Source organism: Tursiops truncatus, chromosome 10 (assembly GCF_011762595.2).
Source record: "Tursiops truncatus isolate mTurTru1 chromosome 10, mTurTru1.mat.Y, whole genome shotgun sequence".
Lineage (NCBI taxonomy): Eukaryota > Metazoa > Chordata > Mammalia > Artiodactyla > Delphinidae > Tursiops > Tursiops truncatus.
In genome coordinates this window covers 97,211,237-97,235,117 of record NC_047043.1, presented here as the reverse complement: position 1 = coordinate 97,235,117, position 23,881 = coordinate 97,211,237, and the positions used below count along the sequence as shown (strand labels likewise).

At 50.6% G+C, this 23,881-nt stretch overlaps 2 protein-coding genes across 13 annotated transcripts in view; one reads left to right on the top strand and one right to left on the bottom strand.

Moving 5' to 3' along the window:
- Positions 1-5,511, top strand: part of LOC101339418 (phosphatidate cytidylyltransferase, mitochondrial) — a 269,881-nt gene extending 264,370 nt beyond the window's left edge. For all 8 annotated transcript variants that reach the window (XM_073787705.1, XM_073787706.1, XM_073787707.1 and 5 more), the window contains 2 exons: positions 2,267-2,387; positions 2,748-5,511. In XM_073787705.1, the coding sequence (XP_073643806.1) occupies positions 2,267-2,387; positions 2,748-3,019 (393 nt within the window). In that variant the 3' untranslated portion in view covers positions 3,020-5,511. The remainder of the gene's footprint in view (positions 1-2,266; positions 2,388-2,747) is intronic.
- A 1,071-nt stretch (positions 5,512-6,582) lies between these two features.
- Positions 6,583-23,881, bottom strand: part of ATG7 (autophagy related 7) — a 237,019-nt gene continuing 219,720 nt past the window's right edge. For all 5 annotated transcript variants that reach the window (XR_012323919.1, XR_012323920.1, XM_019944530.3 and 2 more), the window contains one exon: positions 6,583-6,855. Coding sequence is in view for 3 of the 5 variants with exons in the window: in XM_019944530.3 (XP_019800089.1) it covers positions 6,823-6,855 (33 nt within the window). In the remaining 2 variants the exon portion in view is untranslated. The remainder of the gene's footprint in view (positions 6,856-23,881) is intronic.

Genomic DNA, 23,881 nt, shown 5'->3' with positions numbered 1-23,881 from the left:
AGACAGGGAGTCAAATAGCTCAAGTCTTAATGTATGAATTGGTGAGAACCAGGCTGAGTTAGCACGTAGTGAACACTCACCAGTGCTGCTGCGCCCCGGCGCTGGGAGGCCCCGGAGCTACAGGAAGGAAGGGAGTTATACTGGGAGGGCCCGGGGCGTCTCCCAGACCCAGGGTCGCGGGTACAGCCAGGCTCAGGAAGCAAGGGCCGGCTCTTGCCTGGGCGAGCAGATAGGAGGCAGGACCCTCCTTCCTCCCCTGGCCCCGTGCCTGTCTCTGCATCCTTTTCTCTCTCTGCTTCTGGATCACATGGCCAGCTCGGCGTGGCCGTCCCCCAGCTCCTGAGCTCAACTTGAATCTTCTCCTGAGTCGGCCTCGGTGGTTGAGCCGCAGCTGAGGCAGATCTCCAGCCTGACCACGGGGCGAGGTCACTTATGAACATGGCTGCACAGCCCCATCTCGAGGATGGAGAGCACGTCACTACGAGAGGGCTGGCGGGGAGATCACGGGCTCGGGGGTTTAAATAGGCCCTTCAAAAGGTGGGCTGCACACTGCAGGCTGTCCTTCAGGTGCGGCATGACCAGCACCTGCAGGGCAGGACTCCTGGACGTGACCACGGGCCAGGCCCTCACATCCATCTCAGGCGATGCTCCACGCCCCTCAGGTACGAGTCTTCCCGTTTCATACTCAAAGAAATGGAAGCTTAGAGGGCTGAAGGTCCTGCCTACTGACTAGAGCTGGTTCACCCAGGTCCACCCGGCCTCAAAGCCATGTTCTCTCCTGTCTGCCATTGTCGTCCACACGGGGCGGTGTCACACCAACTCTCCTGGTGGCTCCATCCCATTGCTCACACGTGGAATTAATAAAGCCCCAGATTCTTGGTTCACGTGCTGCCGCTAAGCTGCATCTTCTTCCATCCTGGATGCGTGGAATTTCTTGTTAGACCCAAGCACATCCCCGCTCACCGGTGTGGGTACAGATCTTCATCACAGACGTGTTCTTATCATTCGTGTTCACTTCCCATCGCAGGAAGGTTTGATGTGCAGACTTCACGGTGGCTACTGATCCACCTCTTTACGGGAAAGGCCGGGGGTGGACAAGGCCCGATTCCCTTGTTGACACTGCCTTTGGGGTGACCCTTCAGCTAGGTCCTGCTAGCTGTCTTGTCGTCCGGGTTTTCAGGAGTTAAGTTTCCTGGCTGGAACCTAAGGGCGCTCAGTTGGTTCACAGATGTTTTCCGTCCGGGTCTGGGGATGCAGACACTCGCTGGTCCCTGCTCTGAAGTGTGTGTGGTCGGGGAGGCAGGTGCCTCTGGAAGGGCTGGTATACTGGCTGAATGTGGGGCGGGCAGGGGGAGGGTCATGCTTCACAGAGATGATATTTGAACAGGGTTTTAAAGGACGAGCGGAGTTTGCCAGGCAGACTCTGCGGTGGTTTCGGGGAAGGAGGGCGAGCGTGGGCAGGCGCATGGGGTGAGGGTGCTTTGTGTGTAACTCAGGCACTTGGATAGATTACTGCGTTTCTGTCTCCATCGTGACTTGCATGGTTGTAACAGAAACCGACTTGAGCTGGCTTGGCTTGAGAAAAACCAGGAGTATATTAGAAGGGTCCTGGGATGGCCCAGAGAAGCCGGGGGTTGGGGGGAGGGTTCCGAGGATACACTCTGAGAAGGGCAGGGCCAGGCGCTCTCCGGACCGTGACAGTAGGAGCCGTGGTCCCTTTACAGCCCCGACTCGGCGATGGTCTCATTTCAGATCCGAGAGTTGGGACAGGCCAGCTCCCAACAGCCAAGCCTCTGTCCCACGTCCCTCACCGATCCACACTGCCACTGCCTCACACTGAGGGTCACTGCTCAGACAAGGGAGAGCTTGGGAGGGGGCCGAGCGCACCCCCCCCCCCCAAGACTCTAGTTCACGGTGGGTTCGGGTCGTTGAGCGGTGTGGCCCCCGACGTGAAGCAGGAGGCGGCACCTGGGCTTGACTGGATCTGCTGTTGGGCCGGCAGGGCTCCAGGAGGGGCTCCCGCAGAGCGTGGGTACTGGTGAGGCCCCGCGCCGAGGCACCACTCCAACACCGAGGCTGCCGGCACTTGGTTCTCCAGGCGGGACGGGTGCCCGGCGTGGGGACTGAGGGGCGCCGGGGTGGCCGCCCGGCCTCGGAGCTGGGCGGGGATATGAGGATGGGGTCGCCACTTGGGGCGGGGGAGCAGAACCGCTGCTGCCGCCTGTGTGCCCGCGCCCGCACTGACGCCAGCCCCCTCCTTCCGCAGAACCGGCCCTCGGTGATCACGTGCGCCTCCGCCAGCGCCCGGAACTGCAACCTCTCCCACTGCCCCATTGCGCACAGCGGCTGCGCGGCCGGCCCGGCCAGCTACCGGAGGGCCCCGAGCTGTAAGTGCCCCGCTCAGACCACTGCAGGGGACTGAGGGCTCCTTCCGTGTCCTCTTGGTCCCAGGAGCGGCTGGCTTCTGGGCCCCTTTCTGAGGGAGGTCGACACCCTGTTCTTTTGAGCCCCGGTGCAGTGGCCTTGTGCTTGGCGGGGGGGCCGGGGGAGCAGCACGTCGGCCCCACCCTCCAGGTCCCACCTCTAGCGGGGCCCGCCGGCTGCAGCACGGGGGGGGGTCTGAACGCGTTCACGGCCCGGCGCAGCAGGCGTGCCGCCCCGTGGCAGGCTCAAAGAGGTGACCTGTGCGGGGGGGCCCCCCCGGTGTCCCCGGGTCCCAGCTCTGACCGCTGTCCTCCCCCCCGCAGCCGCCACCACCTGCGACCCCGTGGTGGAGGAGCATTTCCGCAGGAGCCTGGGCAAGAACTACAAGGAGCCCGAGCCGGCGCCCAACTCCGTGTCCATCACGGGCTCTGTGGACGACCACTTCGCCAAAGCCCTGGGCGACACATGGCTCCAGATCAAGGCGGCCAAGGACGGCGCGTCGAGCAGCCCCGAGTCGGCCTCTCGCAGGGGCCAGCCCGCCAGCCCCTCTGCCCACATGGTCAGCCACAGCCACTCCCCGTCTGTGGCCTCCTGAAGGGAGCACCGCCCTCCAACGCCACGTCCATCTGCATGGTTTGCCTGAGCTTCGAACAGTCAGTGCTTAAAAAATGGAAAAATGAAAAAAAAAATCGTGGGGGTGGGGGGAGGGAGGGATGGTTTATTCGCAAAAACCACGTCGTCGGGATTTCTGTTCTGTTTTGTACTTGCTTGGTATCCGTACCCGGGGCCCTCAGACGTGATAGCAGCACCTGCGCGTGGAACCTCTGTCCGCTGTCGCTCCCCAGTCCCTGCCTTGGTTACCAAAGAAGCCTCAATGCAGGTCAGCTGCCCGACAGGGCCTGGACTCCACGGCTTGCGCTTTCTTAGTCACGGGCCAGGCCACTGGTGACCCAGACGCTTTGTGCTTTTTCATTTGCTTCTCGAGACCGGGGCGTGTGCGGCTCAGCTTCCAGCCCACGTGTGTGTGTGCGCTTGTGTGTGTGCGTCTACTTGAAGAGAACAGAACTGTCGTGTCTGATTTGCACTATGGGAGGAGGACTCAAGTTGCCTGCCTGACAACTTTGTGCGAGATGATAGTACTCTGAGGGCAAACTGCTGAAAAACGGAGGGTTTAAGGATGACATTTCTGACCATGGGTGTGTTTTTCTGTTGTTGTATTAATTTAGACAAAACTGCTTTGGAAGGGGAAGTCTCATGCAGGTTTATAGGTCTTTCTCTGTCTAGATTTTCAGGTGCTTGCAACTGGACTGCAGACTCTACCAATCACGGGCATTTTACCTTTTCTAAACACTGCAGTTTGTTAGACTAGAGCTGAAGTTGGAGGATTCTGTAGTGCTTTAAACGTGATGCATGTTTTAATGGATAAAAATAGCTGGTTTCTATTAATTGTATAGACAGTAAACAGAAAGCTTAATACTTACTAGCTTCTTTTCAGAATTCGTTTATTTTTGTCAGTTACAGTCCTAGATATACTTACTGCTGGTACAGTTGTACTCTAAGATTTGTGTTTGATATTCACGTTACTCCCAAGTAGCGTGGGGCCAGTCGGTCCCTGGCAGGCCCTGGACACAGGCGGGCGAGTGGCTGGTCAGCTGCAGAGCAGGACGCTCGAGTTGTGGCTGCAGGCTGACAGCATCAGTTATTTTTTGCATCCCTGTCTGCTTCTTAACGCGCTCCCAGGGCAGTTGGGACTTGTGTCTTCCAACTTCCCTCGATGCAGAAACTGCTCCCTTTGAACTCGTGGCTGAACAGCAGATTCCTGACAATCTGTGAGATGGTGTTTTGTATGCTTCCTCGTACGCTGGGGCCAAGGCAGTATACATTCCTCTGACTTTATACAGTTATTACTGCATTTATTATCGTTTGCTATAGTAATAGCTACTAACTAGAACTTAGTGAAGAAGAAAGCATGACAGACCCAGCTGTGGATGTTCGACAGCTGCTCTTCTTTCTGGTAAACGTTTCCATGCCCCTGCCCCTCCCCTGTGCTACTACCCTCCAGCCTTGCCCACCACAGGGCCTGAGCAGTCACCTGGCCAGGTGACTCGGGCATGACCGCCTCACCCGCGAGGCACCGTGGACTCACCGGAGCTCTCGAGGCTGGTTGTCAGTATGAGAAAAGTACAGGTTCGCTGGTTGGCATTGGTGAACAGGCAGGAGGATGGGCTCTTGTGGCCACAGGGTGGCTGTAGGTATTTGAAAAGGCGGAGGAAAGCCTCCCCTTTTGGCCCCCGCACATGTTTCCCTCCCACTTAACTGGGCTTCCAGGCTTCTGCATTCAGGCCCCTATATTTTCTGTAGAAAAAATCGTTGAGAACACTTTTTTTATATAGGTAACTTTAAGACCATCATTACGCTGTGCGTAAAGAATGTACAGAGAAATTTGTAGGTATTTTTTGAAGAACAATTAATTTGTTAATGATATGTAGCTATTTAATTTTTCCCTTTCCTATTGTAATCATTCATATTTTTTTGTTGTTTGGAAAAAAAAGTTGATCTTTTTTTTGTCGTAGATTTGTCTGTAAAAGTGCAGGAACACAGTTATTCTATGAGAACACTGCATCTGCCTTAATAGCCACTAGTTTGTTATTGCTACAGGCTACTGAGCGTCGCCCCAGGAAAACAACCCCACTGCCGGCGGCTCTGTGCAGAACGGGCTCCTCGCACGCCCGCGTCCACCAGCGAGGCCATCGCTTTGCGAGGGACGGTGGCACTGAGGGCCGGGTCCCTGGTGCGCTGACCTATCTGGGATAGGCAGCACCTGGGAGGGGCCTCGGGCAGGAAACCAAACGGTCACCAGGAAGGGACACTCCCAGGCCTCGGGGGGCACAGAGAGGTTCTTCACAGAGCCACGCCATCTGCAGTGTGTTCTGACCATTCTCTCCATGTTTGTAAATCTGTAATATACCATTCTCTGTGTGGCCTGTTTTTCCTGGAAGAAGAAGAAAAAAAAAGGTTTGGCAGGCCATCTTTTTTTTGTACTTAAAAGTAGCCTTAAGAACAATAATAAAGTGCTCTTAAACCACAGACTGTATGTGTGATCCTTGGGTCCTGCAGTGACAGAGCCAGGCTGGGCGGGACCTTTGCTTGAAGCCCCAGAGAGGCTGGGGCAAGGCTCAGCAGCCCTGCCCTGCTGTACAGTGGCCTCTGATTTAAGCCCCGCACAGGCTGGAAAGCTGTAATTTTAACTCTCTAGGAGTAACGTCATTTACCTAACTTACTTACAGAAATCCAACTCTTGTACGACTCAGACTCAATTCTGACTTTGGTTCCAGGCCCAAGACAAAAAAAGATGACACCACAGAAATAAAGTGGAAATGGCCCCTCTCCTGGGTTCCATGCCCAGCTCTGAGGCTGGCACGGACGTGCTTACCCAGGAGGAGGAGGAAGATCAGCCCAAGGGGCCCACGGCAGAGCCCTCCCGCCACCCCTGATGGACACCTGGCCACAGGCTGAGGCAGACACACCACGGACTCCAGCCCACACAGAGTCGGGCCTTCCAGGCCACCACCAGGGAGGAGCCTGGGACGGAAGGCGCAGCCGCCCCTGCTTGTGGCAGGAGAGCAGGCTCTCACGTGGGGTCTGAAGCCTTCTCTGGGCCTCGGGTGTCCTGTACAGAGGCAGGAGCGGCCCCACGCAGGCAGCTTCGAGGATCTGTCCCTGGGCCCTGCCACCAGCACAAAGCAGCAGACACTTGTGTCCTCCCAAGCCCGCAGCTGAGGACAGGCCCGCAGGCGGGGGGAGCTGTCTGGGCAGCAGACTCCGTCCTCAGCGGGGGTCTGGGTTCACAGGGATAAGTGCGGTCCCTTCTGTCCCGCACGTGCCTCAGCTCTCCTGCCGCCCCCGCCTGCAGGCCACGCTGACGAGAACCCCAGCGCTCACACGTGCCCGGGGCCCCTCTGCGGGCTTTGTGGCACTGCCCCCGCGATGGCTGCGGCAAGGAGCTGACTTCTCACTTCCCTGCCTGCTCTGCATTGGGCCAACTCCTCCCTCTCCTCATTCCACCCCATGGGGGTCACGGCCAGGAGAATCCCGGGAGCCTGACTACCAAACACGTGTGACAACAAGAAGAAAGAACTGCTCGTGGAGGGAACCAAGTCCCAGATCACTGGCAAGGCCGAAGCCAAGGTTATTATTTAGCTGAGAACTGGTGGGACCATGAATCATAAGAAACGGAGAAGCTCCCGGGCAGCAGAGGGAGGGCCCCAGTCCTTAAGGTATGGAGATGAGGGGACCACAAAGGTTGGAGAATCACCACAATCACCGGTCCTGGGGGCAGCGTCCTGCTCTGGAGACTGAGAGCCCCTCAGCGGGCCGGCAGCCAGGGTGGGGGGCGTGTCAGACGGTCTCGTCGTCGCTCATGTCCCAGATCTGCGTGGAGAACGAGAGATGTTCAGAGCGTTCGTTCACCCGGCACCACCTGTGATGCTGCCTCAAAGCCGTGCAGCTGTGGTGACAGCAAAAGGAACACGGCTGCCACCTGCAGTGCCTCAGCCCCCTTGTCACCAAGGGACTGACACCCCGTTTCCTGTATAACGAAACCACGTCTCAGAGCCCTGCGGTCACTTGCCCAAGGCCTCCCTGGTGAATGAGCCCCCGGTGGCCGAGCTGGGGGAGCTGGGATTTGGACCGGGCCGTGCGGACCCTCCCACTGCTGCAGCGTCCCTGCCCCGCCCAGCCCCCCACTCACTCCCATTTCTCTGGCGCTGACCACTGCTGCCCTCCAGAGTAAGCCCTCTGGCCACCACGGGCCCCGAGGAACGAGAGGAATGAGGGGGGCCCTGCCCGCTGGCCCCCACAGGCCCAGCTTTGTCTCTGCACCCCCAGCGTGAACCCCCGGGAGAAGGCCCAAGGCCAGCATGGAGCCCCCAGGCGCTCCTCGCACCCTGTGCGCCTGGGCCCTGAACTTACGCCTACAGACTTTCAAAATTCCTAGAATTGGTTGCAAAAGGCCACCTCAGTGCTGGCAGACCCGAGGAAAGGAACATCGTGTTTACGCGAGGCTGGCCCGGAGAGATGGGGAGTCCCAGCCAAGGTAAATATCAACACCAGCTTGGCTTTCAGTGTCGGGGATGTGGAAAATAAATACAGAGAAGGAAATTTCCTCTCTCCTGAGGACCAACTGCCTGGGGCCGAGGGCTGGTGGTGGGTGTGCCTCCCACACACCCCCGCACTTTTACATGCACCCTGCTGTCCAAGGACACTGGGACGAGACCACCAAGGTCCAGACGCCCGAAGCAGCGGGGATGGTGTGGAGGGCCTGGGGCTGGGGCCCAGCAGCCTGAGGGTGGCCTGGTGGCCCTGCCCTTTTCTGGGCCAGGCTCCCCGCCCGGATCCTCCTCAGCAAGGCTTGAAACAGACCCCTGGGCCTGCCCCCTCGGGTGGGATGGGGGCTGGCGGTGGAGGAGCTGTTGCCTTTCCGACTAAGGCTGCATCGGACGCACCTCCAGTTCTAGCCATCTGAGTGGGGGAAGGGGCACCAGAGGGCTCTCTGACACAATTCATTTATTCTTTCACTCTCTCATTCAGTAAACACACGCGGGCTCTGCCGACCTGGCACAGATGCTCCCTCCTTCACTCCTCACAACAGCCTGTGAGGAGGTCTAGATGCAAACAGGCTCAGAGAAGGAGTCAACTAGCCCAGGATCACACAGCAAGTAAGGTACAGAGCTGGGAACACGGGTGAGAGGGAAAGGGTTATGTGAGTAAAAAGGCTGCTTGGAGGAGGGGGCCAGGCCAAGACGAGGGGGGTGAGCCCGGCGGGCCACGGCCCCCTCTGTCCTCCCGCCCAGCCTCCGGGGAGGGGGGCCGCCAGCCAGGGCCGGGCAGAGTCCGTGTCAGTGAGCAACGCTCTCCTGCAAGTGGGTAGCCAGGGCTCTTCACAGGACCCTGGGGGCTTTAATGGGAAAGCAGGAGCCTCAATCCGTTCTGTCATCCATCTTATTGGCTCTCAGCTCTGGGGAGGACTCCTCAGCACCCGGCCCTACCTCTGCACACGGCAGGGCGGGGAGAGAGCTGGCTTGAGCGTGGGCAGCAGGGAGGGATCCTGGCTCTTCCCCTTGTTCCTGGCACTGCCCAGGCTGCGTAGGGGATCAAGTAAGGCACCCAAAGGGCTGATTATGATGGGACTCAGCAAAAGCGGGGTTGCGGGGAGGCAATGGATTTTACAGAACTGCTCAGGGATTTTCCAGAATGTGTTCTCTGGGCCGGAGATGGGGTTTCTCTGCTAGGGCAGCCAGTCCTTTTGCCGTTGGCTGGGCTCAGGAGGGTAGCAGCAGTCTTAAGTGTAAACCTCCAGAAACTTCAGCCTCGACAAATACTGTATGATATCACTTAACGTGTAGAATCTAAAAAAGCCAAACTCATAGAACCAGAGAGTAGATGGATGGTTGCCAGGCCCTGGAGGGGATGGGGAGATGGTCACAGGGTACAAGCTTTCAGTTATAAGCAGCATAAATCCTGAGGATCTAGTGTATAGCCTACTGACTGTAGTTTATAGTACTGTATACTTTTTAAATTTGCTAAGAGGGTAGATCTTAAGTGTTCTTACCACAAATAAAAAAAGGGCTGTGAGCTGAAGGATGTGTTAATTAACTTGACTGTGGACATCATTTCAAAAGTATACACATATTAAATGATCACATTGTATACCTTTAAAAAATCACATGTACAACCTAAATATATAGTTTTAATTTGTTAGCCATTCCTCAATAAAGTTGGGGGCAGGGGAGAAACTTAAGCCTCAGCTCCTGGTAGACCGTGGACTCCCAGGTTAGTCTGTTCCCTGCTAGGTCCTCAGCCTTCTGCCCACCACCTGGGGAAGACGGGGGGAAGACGGGGCCATGTCCTCTTAATGAATAAAGGTTGTAATAAACTGGCAAAGATTTTAAAAATGTTAACACTCAGTGCTGGCAAGGGTATGGTGAAACACTTCCAGGAGGAGTATAAATTGGTACCGTATTTTTTTAAAAGAAGAGATTTGGCAATATGTAACGCAAAGCTTTAAAAATGTCTGTACCCTAAGGAAGAGATAAATGATCTCTTTTGCAGATGATATGCAAGTATACCTAGAAAACCCAAGAAAATAAATGCTAAGATGAATACAGATAATAACGAGTATTCAGTAAGATAGCAAGATATGAAATTAATGACACAAAATTATAGCCTTCCTGTATACAAACAACATCCAGTTAGAAAACATAACGAAAGAGAAGAACCCATTGTAAGAGCAATGAAAAAGATAAATTACTAGGGAGTAAACCTAACATGAAATGCACAACATCTTTAGGGAGAAAATCCTTCAAAACAGTCCTGTAACAGTCCTCACAAACACTGTATGAAAAGTAAACTGGGATAAATGGGGATACACCCTGTGTTTTTTGCATGGGACAATTCAACATCAATAAAGATGTCAACTTTCCCAAGTAAACATATAAATTTAACACAATCTCAGTTTTTAAAAAATCAAGTATCTTTCCTGGAGCTAGACAAGCTGGTTTTAAAGTTTATGTGGAAAAGGAAATAAGCAAGACTATCTAAGAAAACCTTTGAGTACGAAAAGAGCAGTGAGGCAGTTCCCCTACTCTGTGTTTAAACAAGTCATAAAGCCTGTAATTTACAGGGTTGTGTCAGCAGGAGCACAGACAAATGGGCCAGTGGAACCAAATGAGTCGAGAAACAGAACAGAACAGAATGTCCAAATACACATGGAAATTTAGTATCTTAATAATAAAGGTCTGAGGAATGCGATCTCAAATCATTAGAAAAATATGAGCTTTTAAATAAAGGACATAGGGACAACTGGAGAGTCATCTGCAAAAAGATAAAATTGATTCCATGCCTCACTGTATATCAGAATCAAGGCCAAATGGAGCAGAGATGTAAGTGTAAAAAAATGAAACCATTCAAATGCTGGACGCAAACGTGGGTGAATTTCTTTATAACTTGGGAGTGGGGAGCCGATGATCCAAAATCTATAAACAATAAAAACAGATACAGTGGATGATGTAAAGACACACATGAGGAATTTTGCATGGATAAAACACTGTAAGCAATGTTGAAAAGACAAATGACACACTGGGTGAAAATATCACCACACACCATGAAGGGCTCATCCCCCTAACATATAAATAGCTCTTAAAATCAAGAAGAAAAAGACCAATAAACTGATTAAAAAAAAAAACCAAACAGGCCAAAGACATGGGCAGTTTACAGAAAAAGATAAGCAAATAGCTTTTATACGTAAGAAAAGGTGTTCAACCTTACGTGAAAGAAAAGAAATGCTAAAATTTCTTAGGACACAAAATTCAAAATTTCTGGTCTCTGAAAGACACCACTATGAAAATGAAAAGGCAAACGACAGAGCCACACTGTACATAAAGAGGACTCAGATCCAGAATATACAAAGAACTCTTCCGGCTCGATGATAAAGAGACAAATAACCTGAGTTTTTAAAAGTGAGCAAAAGGTTTGAACACATATTTCACAGAAGAGGAAATACAATGCTAATAAGAACCTGAGAAGATGCTCAGCATCCTTAGTCTTCAGGGAAATGCAAACCCAAACCACAGAGAGAGAGATGGCCAAAGAGCACATGAGAAGATGCTCAATAGCACTATTAGAGAAATGCAAATCCAAACTACAATGACACACCACCTCACACTGGTCAGAATGGCCATCATCAAAAAATCTACAAGCAGGGCTTCCCTGGTGGCACGGTGGTTAAGAATCTGCCTGCCAATGCAGGGGACACGGGTTCAAGCCCTCCCCGGGAAGATCACATATGCCACGGAGCAACTAAGCCCATGCGCCACAACTACTTAGCCTGCGCTCTAGAGCTGACACTCTAGAGCCTGCGAGCCACAACTACTGAAGCCCACAAGCTTAGAGCCCGTGCTCTGCAACAAGAGAAGCCACCGCAATGAGAAGCCCGCACACCGCAACGAAGAGTAGCCCTCACTCGCCGCAACCAGAGAAAGCCCACACACAGCAACGAAGACCCAACTCAGCAATAAATAAATAAAATAAGTTTTAAAAAATCTACAAACAGTAAATGCTGGAGAGGGCATGGAGAAAAGGGAACCCTCCTACACTGTTGGTAGGAATGTAAATTGGTAGCGCCACTATGGAGAAGAGTACAGAGATTCCTTAAAAAACTAAATATAGAAGTACCATATGATCCAGCAATCTCACTCCTGGACATATATCCGTAGAAAAGCATAATACATGCACCCCAATGTTCATTGCAGCACTGTTTACAGGAGCCAAGACATGGAAGCAACCAACATGTCCATCAGCAGAGGAGTGGATAAAGATGTGGTACATATATACAATGGAATATTACTCAGCCATAAAAAAACAAAATAATGCCATCTGCAGCAACATGGATGGACCTAGAGATTGTCATACTGAGTGAAATCCGTCAGACAGAGAAAAATAAATATATCACTTATATGTGGAATCTAAAAAAGGGTACAAATAAACTTATGTGCAAAACAGATGTAGAGTCACGGATGTAGAAAACAAACTTATGGTACCAGAGGATGGGGGGGAGGGATAAATTGGGAGACTGGGATTGACATATACACACTACTATACATAAAACAGATAACTAATAAGGACCTACTGTATAACACAGGGAACTCTACTCAATACCCTGTAATGAAGAAAAGAATCTAAAAAAGATTGGATATATGTATAGCTGATTCTCTTTGCTGTATACCTGAAACTAACACAACATTGTAAATCAACTATACTGCAATAAAAATTTTAAATTAAAAAAAAAAACCACAAAGAGACAGCATACCTTACCTTCTAGAATGGCCAAAATGAAAAATTGTGGCTGGCAGCACCAAAGGCCTGCGAGAATGTGGAGCAGCAGGGACTCACCGGCTGCTGCTCGTCGGAATGGAAACGGCACAGTCCGTGAGGAGAAAGCCTGGCGACTTAAGAGTCCACATACACATCACATGCGCCCCAGCGACTCCACTCCCATCTACCCCAAGGAATGCAAACACGGGTCTGCAAAAAGACTGTGCAAGAATGCTCATGGCATCTTTAGTCCTAATAGGCACAGACTAAGCTCAATCCGAATGTCCATCAACAGGCAAACAGTGACATCCATCCAGCGGACACTGCTCCCCATCAAAGGAACCAGCCACCAAGGCACACAGCAATGTGTATACATCTCAGAATCTCTATGCTGAGTCACGGGAGTCTGACACAAGTCTACATAAATCCATTTATATGAAATTCTGGAAAGGGCAAGACTAACCTATGGTGACAGAAAGTAGATCACTTGCCACACTCACCAAACTATACACTTTACATGCGTGTGTTTTATTATATGTAAATTGTACTTTAATAAAGTTGACATTTTTTAAAAAGCTACACAGAACATTTTTCACCTCTCAGATTGGCAAAACCCCAATACAAGTGCTGTGGGAAATAGAATACAAGTGCTTGGGAAACAGCACTCTCCTGTAACACTGCTAGGACAGAAGTGGTGTGACCCACAGATGAAAATGTGGCAACATCCAGCAGGACTGTTGAGGTGTCAACTCCTGACCCAACAAGCTCACTCTTCATAAAATTTGCAAAAATAAACAGGAAAGATAAGCCAGAAATTAAAGTAAATGGCTATCTACGGGGTGGGTGGAATGGGCGTGAGGCTACTCTGAGCGTACCTTTTCACTTTAGAATCAAGAGACTGTTTTGTGTATTTGAAAAACTAAAAAAACCAAAAGCACAGCAACAAAACCAAAATAGATAAATTGGTCTTAATCAAAATAAAAATCTTTTGTGCATCAAAGGACACTATAAAGAAAAGGGAAAGACAACGCAGAGTGAGAGAAACATATCTGATAAGGAACCTGTATCTAGACCATTGACAACTCAATAATAAAAAGACAACCCAGTTTTTTACAATGGGCAAAGAAGCTGAATAGACATTTCTCAAAAAAGACAGATAACTGGTTGAGAAGCACATAAAAGACACTTGCTCATCATTAGGCATCAGGAGAATGCAAATCAAAACCACAAGGAGATAACACTCTGCACCCATTAGGATGGCTTTAATCGGAAAGTCAGTAACAAGTGTTGGTGAAGATCTGGAGAAACTGGAACCCTCATACGTTGCTACTGGAAGTGTAAAGTGGTGCAGCCACTCTGGAAAGCAGTCTGGCAGTTCATCAAACAGTTAAACAGAGAGTTGCCAAATGGCCCAGAAATTCCACTCCTGGGTGTATACCCAAGAGAAATGAAAACCCATGTCCACATAAAAACTTGTACACGAATGTTCATAGCACTATTCATAACAGTGAAAAAGTGGAAACAACCCAATTGCCCACCAAGCAATGGATGGAAAATGTGGTCTCCCCTTACAGTGGAATATTGTTTGGCCAAACACCTGCCTACACTCCGTCTTCTCAAGAGCCTGGGGACGCTGGGGTGACTGTCCCCTTTTGCCAAGTAGGCAACTCAAGTGCAGAGGAAGTTATGTAACCTGTCAAGGAGGCCAAGCTAGTAAGGGGTAGAGCAGAGGCTCCTTCCACTTTATCTCACCATTTCCTTACTGTTGAGCATAATTCCTTCCAAAAAACAGTAAAGGGCAGAAGCTGACATTCTGTTAGCCTGGCACCCAGTGAGTGGCCCCACGGCCCACACACAGCTAACCCAGGGCAGTAAAGGCCAGGGCAGCTGGCTCCCAGGGTCCCTAACCTCTGTCCTCCAACACTGTTCAGAAAGCGGAACCTAAGCTCCTGCCTCTTGGCTCGGGCTTTGGGCCCCCCGAGGAGAGGACTGGCGGTAGCCTGTGCTGGCTGGGGGGCCTGGGCAGTCTCTGACCCGGGCCCCTCATGCTCTCCCCCAGCCCCTGCCCTGCAGCCCTCAGGCCAGTGTAGGTGTGTAGTTGGCGGGGCTGGGGCCACCACTGTGCATGTGGGGAAGGGGAGCCTTCCAACCGCTGGGGCCCGTCACACGGGGTCAGGGAGCACGAGCGCTGGACCACACACCCCCAGAGGGCCTCAAGGTTTCACTTTCCACTCTCCCAATGAGACAGACGCATCTCAGAGGAGCCATTTGTCTTTCAATTTCGAACCTGTGTCCCATTTCTGGACCACACTGTGCCTGGAGCCTGCCATGAACTAAGGTTTTTCTTTTATAAACACTGTAATTATCCCGTAAATGGCATGGTTATATTTGTGTGTGTGTGTGTTAAGTGTTCATTTGTTAAACGTAAACATTTAAAATCTACCACCATTTTTGAAACCTAGTTTTAGCATTTCTTTATTTTTAAGATAAAAATTAAAATATCCTGATCTCTCTTGGGCCTCTGAGCAGCCCTGCTCCCCGTACCTCCTCAGTGGGATCCTCACAGGTACGATTCGTTCTACTGGGAAGAACCGAGAACAGAGGGGTCTGGGGGTGGCATATGCTGGGGACCAGGTGAGGACACTGGATTGGGCTTCCCCGGCAGACTTCCCAGCCAGGGCTCCGTCCACTTGGGGGGAAGAATGAAGGTCCCATCATGTTTCCAAGTGGGTAACACTATAGCCATTCATTCATTCACTCATATGTTCACTCATTCAGAAACACTTACTGGGTAGTGCGGCATTAGGTGAGAGGAGGGGAGGGGGTTCCTTCATTTCCTGCCTGTCCAGGTGGTCAGTACTTTCCTTAAAATTATGGGAAACAGTGGCGGGCCGGGGTCTGGTGGTCAGTGAGCCCTGACTGAGCACTTCCAGGGGACCACTGGGACCAGAGGAGGAAGGGGACAGGAGGCACTGAGAAAAAGGCTCCAAACAGGTTCGGCCAGAGAGACACATGCCCACAGGAGGGCCGGGCCAGGCAGGGTTGCTTGGGACAGAGGACCCAATCATGGCCGAGGCCCAGGGAGACAGCAGGGCTTGCCGGGCTCCCCCGGCCAGTGGACTGTGGGCCTGTGCTTGGTCCCCAACATTCTAGGTCAGAGTCATGGACAAGGAGGGGAGGGGAGGAGGTGGCCTGGCAGGAGGAGCAGAGCGCAGGTTGCAGGCCAGCCTCCAGGCAATACCCCTCCCTGACCCCGGGCATCTCCACAGCGTCCACTTTGTCCCCCTGGGTGGAGACACGGGGCTGGGATCCCAAGGAGGAAGGCAGGGCTGCTTCCAGGGTCACTCTTCCACCCTAGGTGCCCGCCGGAGAACAGGGCCTCCTGTCCACAGGCATCATTGGCCCCTGGGGGCTCTTTCGGGTCTCCACAGACTCTGGTGCTGTCTACACAGGAAGAGTGCAATCCCTGCTCGTTTCCGGGCCACTGGGCTCCACACCTCTGCGAGCTCACCTCCCACGACCCTCCCTCCAGCTCACCAGATTCTAGCTGCCCCGGCTCTCGAGCTCTTCCCTTGCTCTGGGCAAGGGAGACCCCTCCCCTCGATTCTGCGCTGCAGGGCTGGCTCCTGCTCCGCGCGCCTCAGACAAACAGCCCGTTTGGTTCCTGCCGACTCCTCCCCTCCCATCATTCGTCATCGTGTTTTAGTTTGTGCATCTGCCTGACTCCCCAGAGGACAGCGAGCCGCCCGAGGGTGGGCCCCCAGCCCTGGTGCAGAGCCTGGCCCGATACGTGGCTTTTGAATGAACAGTGATTCGGAACCATCTGCCCTGGGTGCGATTCCACAGTGGAAAAAAGAAAGGGGAATTCTGGGTGTGAACATGATACCCAAGAATCAAGCAGTAAAGAAGGGGTCCCTCAGTCCACCTCCTTGCTGGGGATCCTGGCAGGTCAAGCCTTTGGCCTCCACGCCCACAGGACGATGGGGCAGGGCTGTGGGCATCTCCTGCCGGGTAGGCGGGCGGTAGAGCCAACTTTCCAGGGAGGCCTTGACTCCAGACCACTGACGCCCTGTTCTCCTCCCTGGGCCCCGCCCCGCATCGAGCCACACACCAGGCTCCGGGAGTGCAGAGTGGTGGGCAGTTCTTGCTTCTGGACTCCCAGAGGCGGGATTGGTGCTCGCTGGTGACTGTGTGTGCAGCAGCCGTGGGGCTGTCCAATGGCGCCTCTTGGGCTAACCTGTCTGCCCCGGGGCTGTTCGTGTCACATCCGGGGAGGGTAGCAGGAAGGGGCCCCTGGGTGAGGGCCCAGGTTCTGAGCCCACTCCCAGATTTCCACCTGGAGCTCCAGTCACACCACGGGAATAACCCTGCCCTTTCACCATAAGTCCAGAATCTAAGAGCACAGAGCACATGCCCCAGCGTCCCTGGAGGCACCATGTGATCTGAAAGCTTCAAGATCCTTCTGCCCCTCAGACAAGGGTGACTGAAGGGAACTGCCTAGGCTGCCTGGTGTGAGCAGATGACAGCTGTCAGGGACAGACAAGAGGGAAGAGAGAGGGTACAGCATCTGTGCGAGGAAGCCGGGGCAGATGATGAGGGCTCCCAGGGGACTTCCAGGGGCCCTTGCTCACACTCCATCCACCTGCCTTTCACCCTCCTTCAGTGGAGATGAAGCAATAGCCCCGTGTACCATCCTCAGGGGTCTGCAGGCCCCTCTGATGCACCACCACTTTGGTGCCTCCCTTCTGAAAGACCCTCACCTGCCACTCCATCCTTGTGTCCCAAACACTCTCGACCTCCTCTAGCCTGGCCTCTGCTGGACGCCAGATCTGGGAGAGGAATTAAGGCCCAACCCCTCTTCTTGGGGAACCCCAGCCCCAAACTCAGCCTTCCAGAGACCAGGCAGTGGAAGGCTAGTGGAGGGGAGGGGGATGGAGACATAGCTAGAACTTGTGTGGCAGCATGGAGCTCTAGAGGCTCCTGGTGGAGACCTTCTCACCAGTCTTTCCCATTCCCCCCGGCGGCCCCCCACCGGCGCTAAATCGGGCCCTGCGTGCACTGCCTCACGGTTCCAGGAACAAGGTTAAGGTTTCACTAGAAAGAAACTGTGGTAGCCAAGAGAGCTGATAGGATGCAAATAATGATTTACAGCAAGTACCCTGGGCAGCCGATGGGGAGGGAGGAAAGGCGAAAGGCAATGCTTTCTGGTGGCTGCAGCAGTGGCAGGAGCGGGGTGTGTCCCCCCCCCCACCCCGTGTGGCTGCAGCCCCCGTGCACACAGGCGGCCTGCACGCCACCTTCAGGGCCTCTGCCCCCATCCTCCCTGCTCCTCCCACCCACAGAGATGCTCTGGGCTCCAAGTGACAAGAGGAGATGATCTGAAGAAGACAGCCTCATGCCTCAGAACCTAGATCCAGAGAAAAAGGCCAACACGCCAGGCCGGCGCTCAGGAATGCTGGGTGGCGCCTGGCTGGTCCTCACTTCACTGCTCCAGGCACCAAGAACTCAGCTGACATGGGATACAGGGATAGGATGCCCTGGAGGGGGTTCCAGGGGGCCACCTGGCATCTTAAAGGAGGCACAGGAGGGAAGCAGAGGAAAAGAGGCTGCTGCGAGCAGCGACCAGACTGGAGACACAGACCTCAGGTGACACCACCCGGTGACAGTCCACCCAGGCTTGTTTCCACCTTCTGGGGCTCCTTGGGCCTCAAAGCTAGGGCAGAGGGACATGGGCGGCAGGGGGAGAAGGTATAGCCCATGGGGGGCAGGGGGCTCAAGTTGCCCCCCGGGCCAGAAAAGAGAAACAGGTGGCCTCCCCACACCATGGAGGGGACTGGGCAAGAGAACGTGGCCATGCACCAGAGGGAGGACTTAGGCAGGCGTTAAACATGTTTTCAAGCAAGTTTTAATGATGTGAGAAAATGATCAGAAATCTCTGAAAGGAGAAAACTCTGTGCTCAGTCTGACCCCACTGACATACATGCTTGGTGAAAAAAAGGGCTAGGAGTAAAAAGCAAATCAGAACAATAGCCTCTGAGTGGTGGAATCGTGGGTGTGAGTATTGTTCCTTATATTAGAATTTTTTTTATAATGCTCACTTATGACTTCCATGATCAAAAAAAAGGTTGTGTAAGGAGGGGGCGGAATCCTGACGCTCCCCAGGGAGTGTGGAGGTGAGGGTGTGGCTCTGTGCACAGGGACTCAGTGCCTGTTGGTTTCTTGTGTTTTTCCCTCCCAGGAAGTGCTGAGAAGCAAAATAAGAAACCTCCCGCTAAGGGTGGGGTGGGGTGGGGTGGGGGGAATGCTGCCATTTAACCGTGGACCCCCAGTGAGATTTAAGTGGAAGACCTCAGCCGGAATTCCCAGCCCACAGTGCAGGCTGCCCATCACCTCCCGCTGTGATTAGTCTGGAAAATGGGGCTCAGGGCCCTGCTATATATTTAGCCTCCTCCCTCCAGGCATGTCCTTAAATGAGGACCAACATCTAAGAGCTCTAAGGAGGGTTTACGGCCGGCCGAAAGACGGAGGTGTGACTGAGCTCTGCTGTGGGGAGGGCCAAGGACGGGTAGCAGTGGGTTTGGGCTCTCAATCCCTCATCTCTAAGGAGGGAGGCTCTCAAACAGCAGCAGCAGCAGCAGCAGCGACTGACAACAGGGTGTGGATTCTCCACTCAGACTGGGGAGTAGTGGGGATTCACTTTGGAGACGACACGAGGCATGAAGGAAGGGGACGTGAGGGAGAAGGGTGGCCAGGCCCCAGGCCTGCTTGCTTTCTTCCTGGCTTCGCAACACATTTTTCAAATTAGGTGGTAAGAATACAGGGCAATTTCTGTGGCACCAACATACTTTCTTTCAAGATATGATTTATACGTTTGGCCCACATTTTAAATGAAATGGTTATTGAGATAAATGGCCGTGCTGGAGGCTGCAAAATGTTTTCCATTATGTAGCTCTTCTTTTCAGTTCCTTAGAAAACTTTCTGATAAGGGCCCCATAAAAAGGCGGACACTTTGGCATTTTTGTTCTCTACCTCAAAGCGCTATGGGGGTCAACACTGGAGAGGGGGAGATGGAAGAGAGGAAAGCGTGAGAGCTCAGAGCTCCAGCGTGAAGTAAATGCAGCATCTAAACAGACTCAGAGCAGCCTTGACTTGGTACCAAGAGAGAACTCTGAAACTTTAAATATGCAAATGCAGGTGCCCTAGGCTATCTGCAGAGGGCCAAGATTCACCCCCCCCCACAACCCGCAGACTTTCTCCTGAGGGCCCAGCCTCTGGGCCTGACCACCAGAGACCTCGAGATGAGGCAGAAGCTGTCCCCTGGACTTTGTACCAAGCTACAGGAACCCGAGAGTGCAGTACTGACATAAGGGTGGAAAAAAATAGAGAGTGAGAAACAGACCCACACATATATGGGTCGAATGACTTTCAACAAAGGTGCCGAGGTAACTTAAGGGGAAAGGAGAGTTGTTTCAATACATGGTGCTTGAACGATTAGATATCCACATGGAGAAAAATGAACCTTGACCTTTATCTCAAATCATACGTAGAAATTAATTTGAAACGAATCATGGACATATATATGTAAAAGCAGAAAGCATAAAACTACTTCTAGAAAAGAACATTAAAAAAATAATGAGACTTAGACGTAGGCAAAGGATTCTTAGAATACCAAAAGTATGAACCATAAAAAATTAATAAACTGGATTTCATCAAAATTCAATGCTTTTTGAAAGACAACATTAAGAAAATGAAAAGGCAAGCCAAAGATATTGAGAAAATACAGGCAATGCATATACCTGACAAAGGACCTATGTCCAGAAAATATAAAGAACTCTTACAATTCAATAAGAAGATAAATAACCGATTGGAAACATGGGCAAAAGATCTGAAAGAAATGTCACAAAAGAAGATATACGGACAGCAAATAAGTACATGAAAACATGTTCAACATCCACTATCATTAGAATACAGAAATAAAAACCATATACCCACTCAAATGGCCAAAATTAAAAAGACTGCCAGCTCTAAGTGTTGACCAAGATGCAGAACAACCAGAACTCTCATACACTGCTGATGGGAAGAGATGGTACAGAGCAGACACTTTGATAAACAGTTTGACAGCTTCTTAAAAATTAAATATACACTTATATGATAACCCAGCAATTCCAGTCCTAGGTAATCACTCAGAGAAATGGAAACAAATGTCCACATGAAGACTTGTTTAACAAGCACACACTGGAGCTTTATTTTCAATAGTCCCAAACTGGAAACAAATACTCATCAATAGATGAGTGAATAAACAATTATGATATAAAATGGGATACTATTCAGCAATACAAAAGGACAAACTACTGACCCATGCAACAAAATGGATAAATCTCAAAAATTTACTGAACAAAAGAAGCCACACAAAAGAGTATTCAATATATGATTCCAAAAAACAATCCTAAAATCTGTATGGAACCCCAGAAGGCCCCAAATAGCCAAAGCAATCTTGAGAAAGAAGAACAAAGCTGGAGTCCTCATACTTCCTGATTTCACACTACACTACAAACTACAGTAATCAAACCAGTATGGTACTGGCATAAAAACAGACACACAGACCAACGGAACAGAACAGAGAGCTATTATTTGGCAAGGGAGCCAATAACACTCTATGGGAAAAGGAGAGTCTCTTCAATAAATGGTGTTACGAAAACTGGATAACCACATGCAGAAAAATGAGATTGGATCCCTATCTTATACCGCTCACAAAAATTAACTCAAAACGGATTAAAAACTTAAACATAAGATCGGATACTAAAAACCTGATATGGAAGAAGCTCCTTGACATTGGTCTTGGCAATGATTCTTTTTATATGACACCAAAAGCGCAAGCAACAAAAGCAAAAATCAACAAGTGGGACGTCAAACTACAACATTTCTGCCCAGCTAAAAACCGTGAAGTAAAAAGGCCATCTACAGAATGGAAGAAAATATTTGCAAATCATATATGAGATAAGGGGTTAATATCCAAAATATATAAAGAACTCATACAACTCAGTAACGACCATCACCACAACAAAACCAAACAATCAGCCAAACAATCTGATTAAAAACTGGGCAGAGGAACTAAACAGACATTTGTCCAAAGACATCCAGATGGCCAACAGGTACATGAAAAGATGCTTAACATCACTAATCATCAGGGAAATGCAGATCAAAACCACAGTGAGATATCACCTCACACCTGTTAGAATGGCTATCATCAAAAAGACAAGTAACAAATGTTGGTGAGGATGTGGAAAAAAAGAGAATCCTTGTGCACTAGTTGATGGGAATGCAAATTGGTTCGGTCACTATGGAAACAGTATAGTGGTTCCTCAAAAAAATTTAAGAAGAGTACTTTATGATCCAGAAATTCCAATCCTGGGTATCTATCCAAAGGAAATGAAAACAGGGTATCAAAAAGATACATGCAGTCCTGTGTTTACTGCAGCATTATTCACAACAGCCAAGATATGAAAACAACGTGTCTATCAACAGATGAACACGTAAAGAAGATATGCTGTATATATACTATTCAGCCATGAGAAAGAAGGAAATACTGCCATCTTCAACAACAAGGATGAACCCTGAGGGCATTATGCTAAGTGAGATAAGACACACAGAGAAAGACAAATACTGGATGATATCACATATGTGGACTCTAAAAAAGCCGAACTTGTTAAAACAGAGAATGGAATGATGGTTACCAGAGGCCGAGGGGCTGGAGAATTGGAGGGTACAAATTTGGAACTAGTAGATAAATAAGTCCTGAAGAGCTAGCTCACAGCACAGTGATTATACAAAATGATACTGTATCATAAACTTCAAAGCTGCTAAGAGAATAGGTCATAATTGGTCTCAACACAAAGAAATGACAATTATGGGACATGATGGGGGGCGGTTAGCTAACACTGACATTGCAAAAATAAATGTATCAAATCAACAGGCTGTATACCTCAAACTTACACAATGTTTTATGTCAATTACATCTCAGTAAAAATAAATTTAAAAAATAAAAAAATATGTTGCATTTATATGAAACCCTAGAAAATACAGATGGAATCTGTAATGGCAGAAAACAGACCCTTGATTGTCTGGGGCTGGCTGGTGCAGGATCTGAGTGTGAAGGGCCCCAGGGAAATCTTTACCTTTTGGGGTGATAGACATTGTCCATATTTTGATTGTGGTAGTAGTTACACAGGTGTGTAAGTTTCTCAAAAATCATAGAAAGGTACACCTTTACATATATTTTACTGTATGTAAATTACACCTCAATAAATGTGATTTTTAAAATTCAGCAAAAAAAAAGCTAAAAGGTGTGTGTGTGGGTTCACAGAATATAAATACATATTTATAATAATTGCCAAAACATATAATAAGAGGAATACTGTGACTTTTCCAAAACGGGCAAGAAGGCAGAGGGTGGGCAGTCCCCAAGGAGGGCCCCCTCCCACCCTTTCAGCACCCAGACTGTTTCCCAACCGTTTTACTCTGAGTGTAATTTTCCAACCACTGAGCGGAACAGAATCATTACGGTCTAGCATCCTTGCTTCCTCAGCTAGATGGCAGGCCTTCTCTTACCCTGGGTAGGATTTCCCCTTTAGTCACCAATCAACACCCCATGGTTTAGCCGAGGGGTAACAAGCTCTGCCTCTGAAACCAGACTTCTTGGACTGCATCCCTGCTCTGCCACTTAACTAGCTGGGTGACCTTGGGCTATTTACCTGTTCTCTCTGTTCCTCTGTTTTCTCATCTGAAAAACGAAGACAAAAACAGCATATCCCTCATAATGCTGTCGTGACAAAGGATTTAAAGTGCTCAGAATAGTACCCGACACTGGGTACACAGGAGTTGCTGTTATTTGCTTGAAATGATTGAGAACACAACTTAACCTGGAAAAAAAAAAATCCCTGTTGCCATCATGAACATTTTTTGGTAAGCTCTTACAAGTTGTGGGTAACTGATCTCACAGAAGAGCCTAATTAAAGCTTTTCATGCTGAAAATACCACAAACCTGTTTCCTCCTGTCTGTGATGTCATTCCTTCACCTGCTCAGTCACAAGAATCATCCAGGGCCAATTCTGTGTCATATTCAAATATGACCCTCTTTAATCTCTACCACACCATGGTATCTTTACAGATAAAAAGCTGATGGCTCAGAGGGCAGATGACTCAGCCAGGGTCACACATCTAGACAACAGCAGAGCCCAGATTCAAACCCAGGTCTCTCTGCTTCCATGCCCCATGCTCTCTCGCCACTGTGGCTTCTGGCAATAAGTCACTGTGAGGCTCCTAGGGAGTATCTTGCCGGGAGAACTATCCTCTGAAGGGTAGCTGTACGACAGAGTCTGTGCTCGCCTCAGAAAGGCCTTCTTGGGACTTCCCTGGTGGCACGGTGGTTAAGAATCCGCCTGCCAATGCAGGGCACATGGGTTCGAGCCCTGGTCCGGGAAGATCCCACATGCTGCGGAGCAGCTAAGCCCATGTGCAACAACTACTGAGCCTGTGTTCTAGAGCCCACGAGCCACAACTACTGAGCCCACATGCAACTACTGAAGCC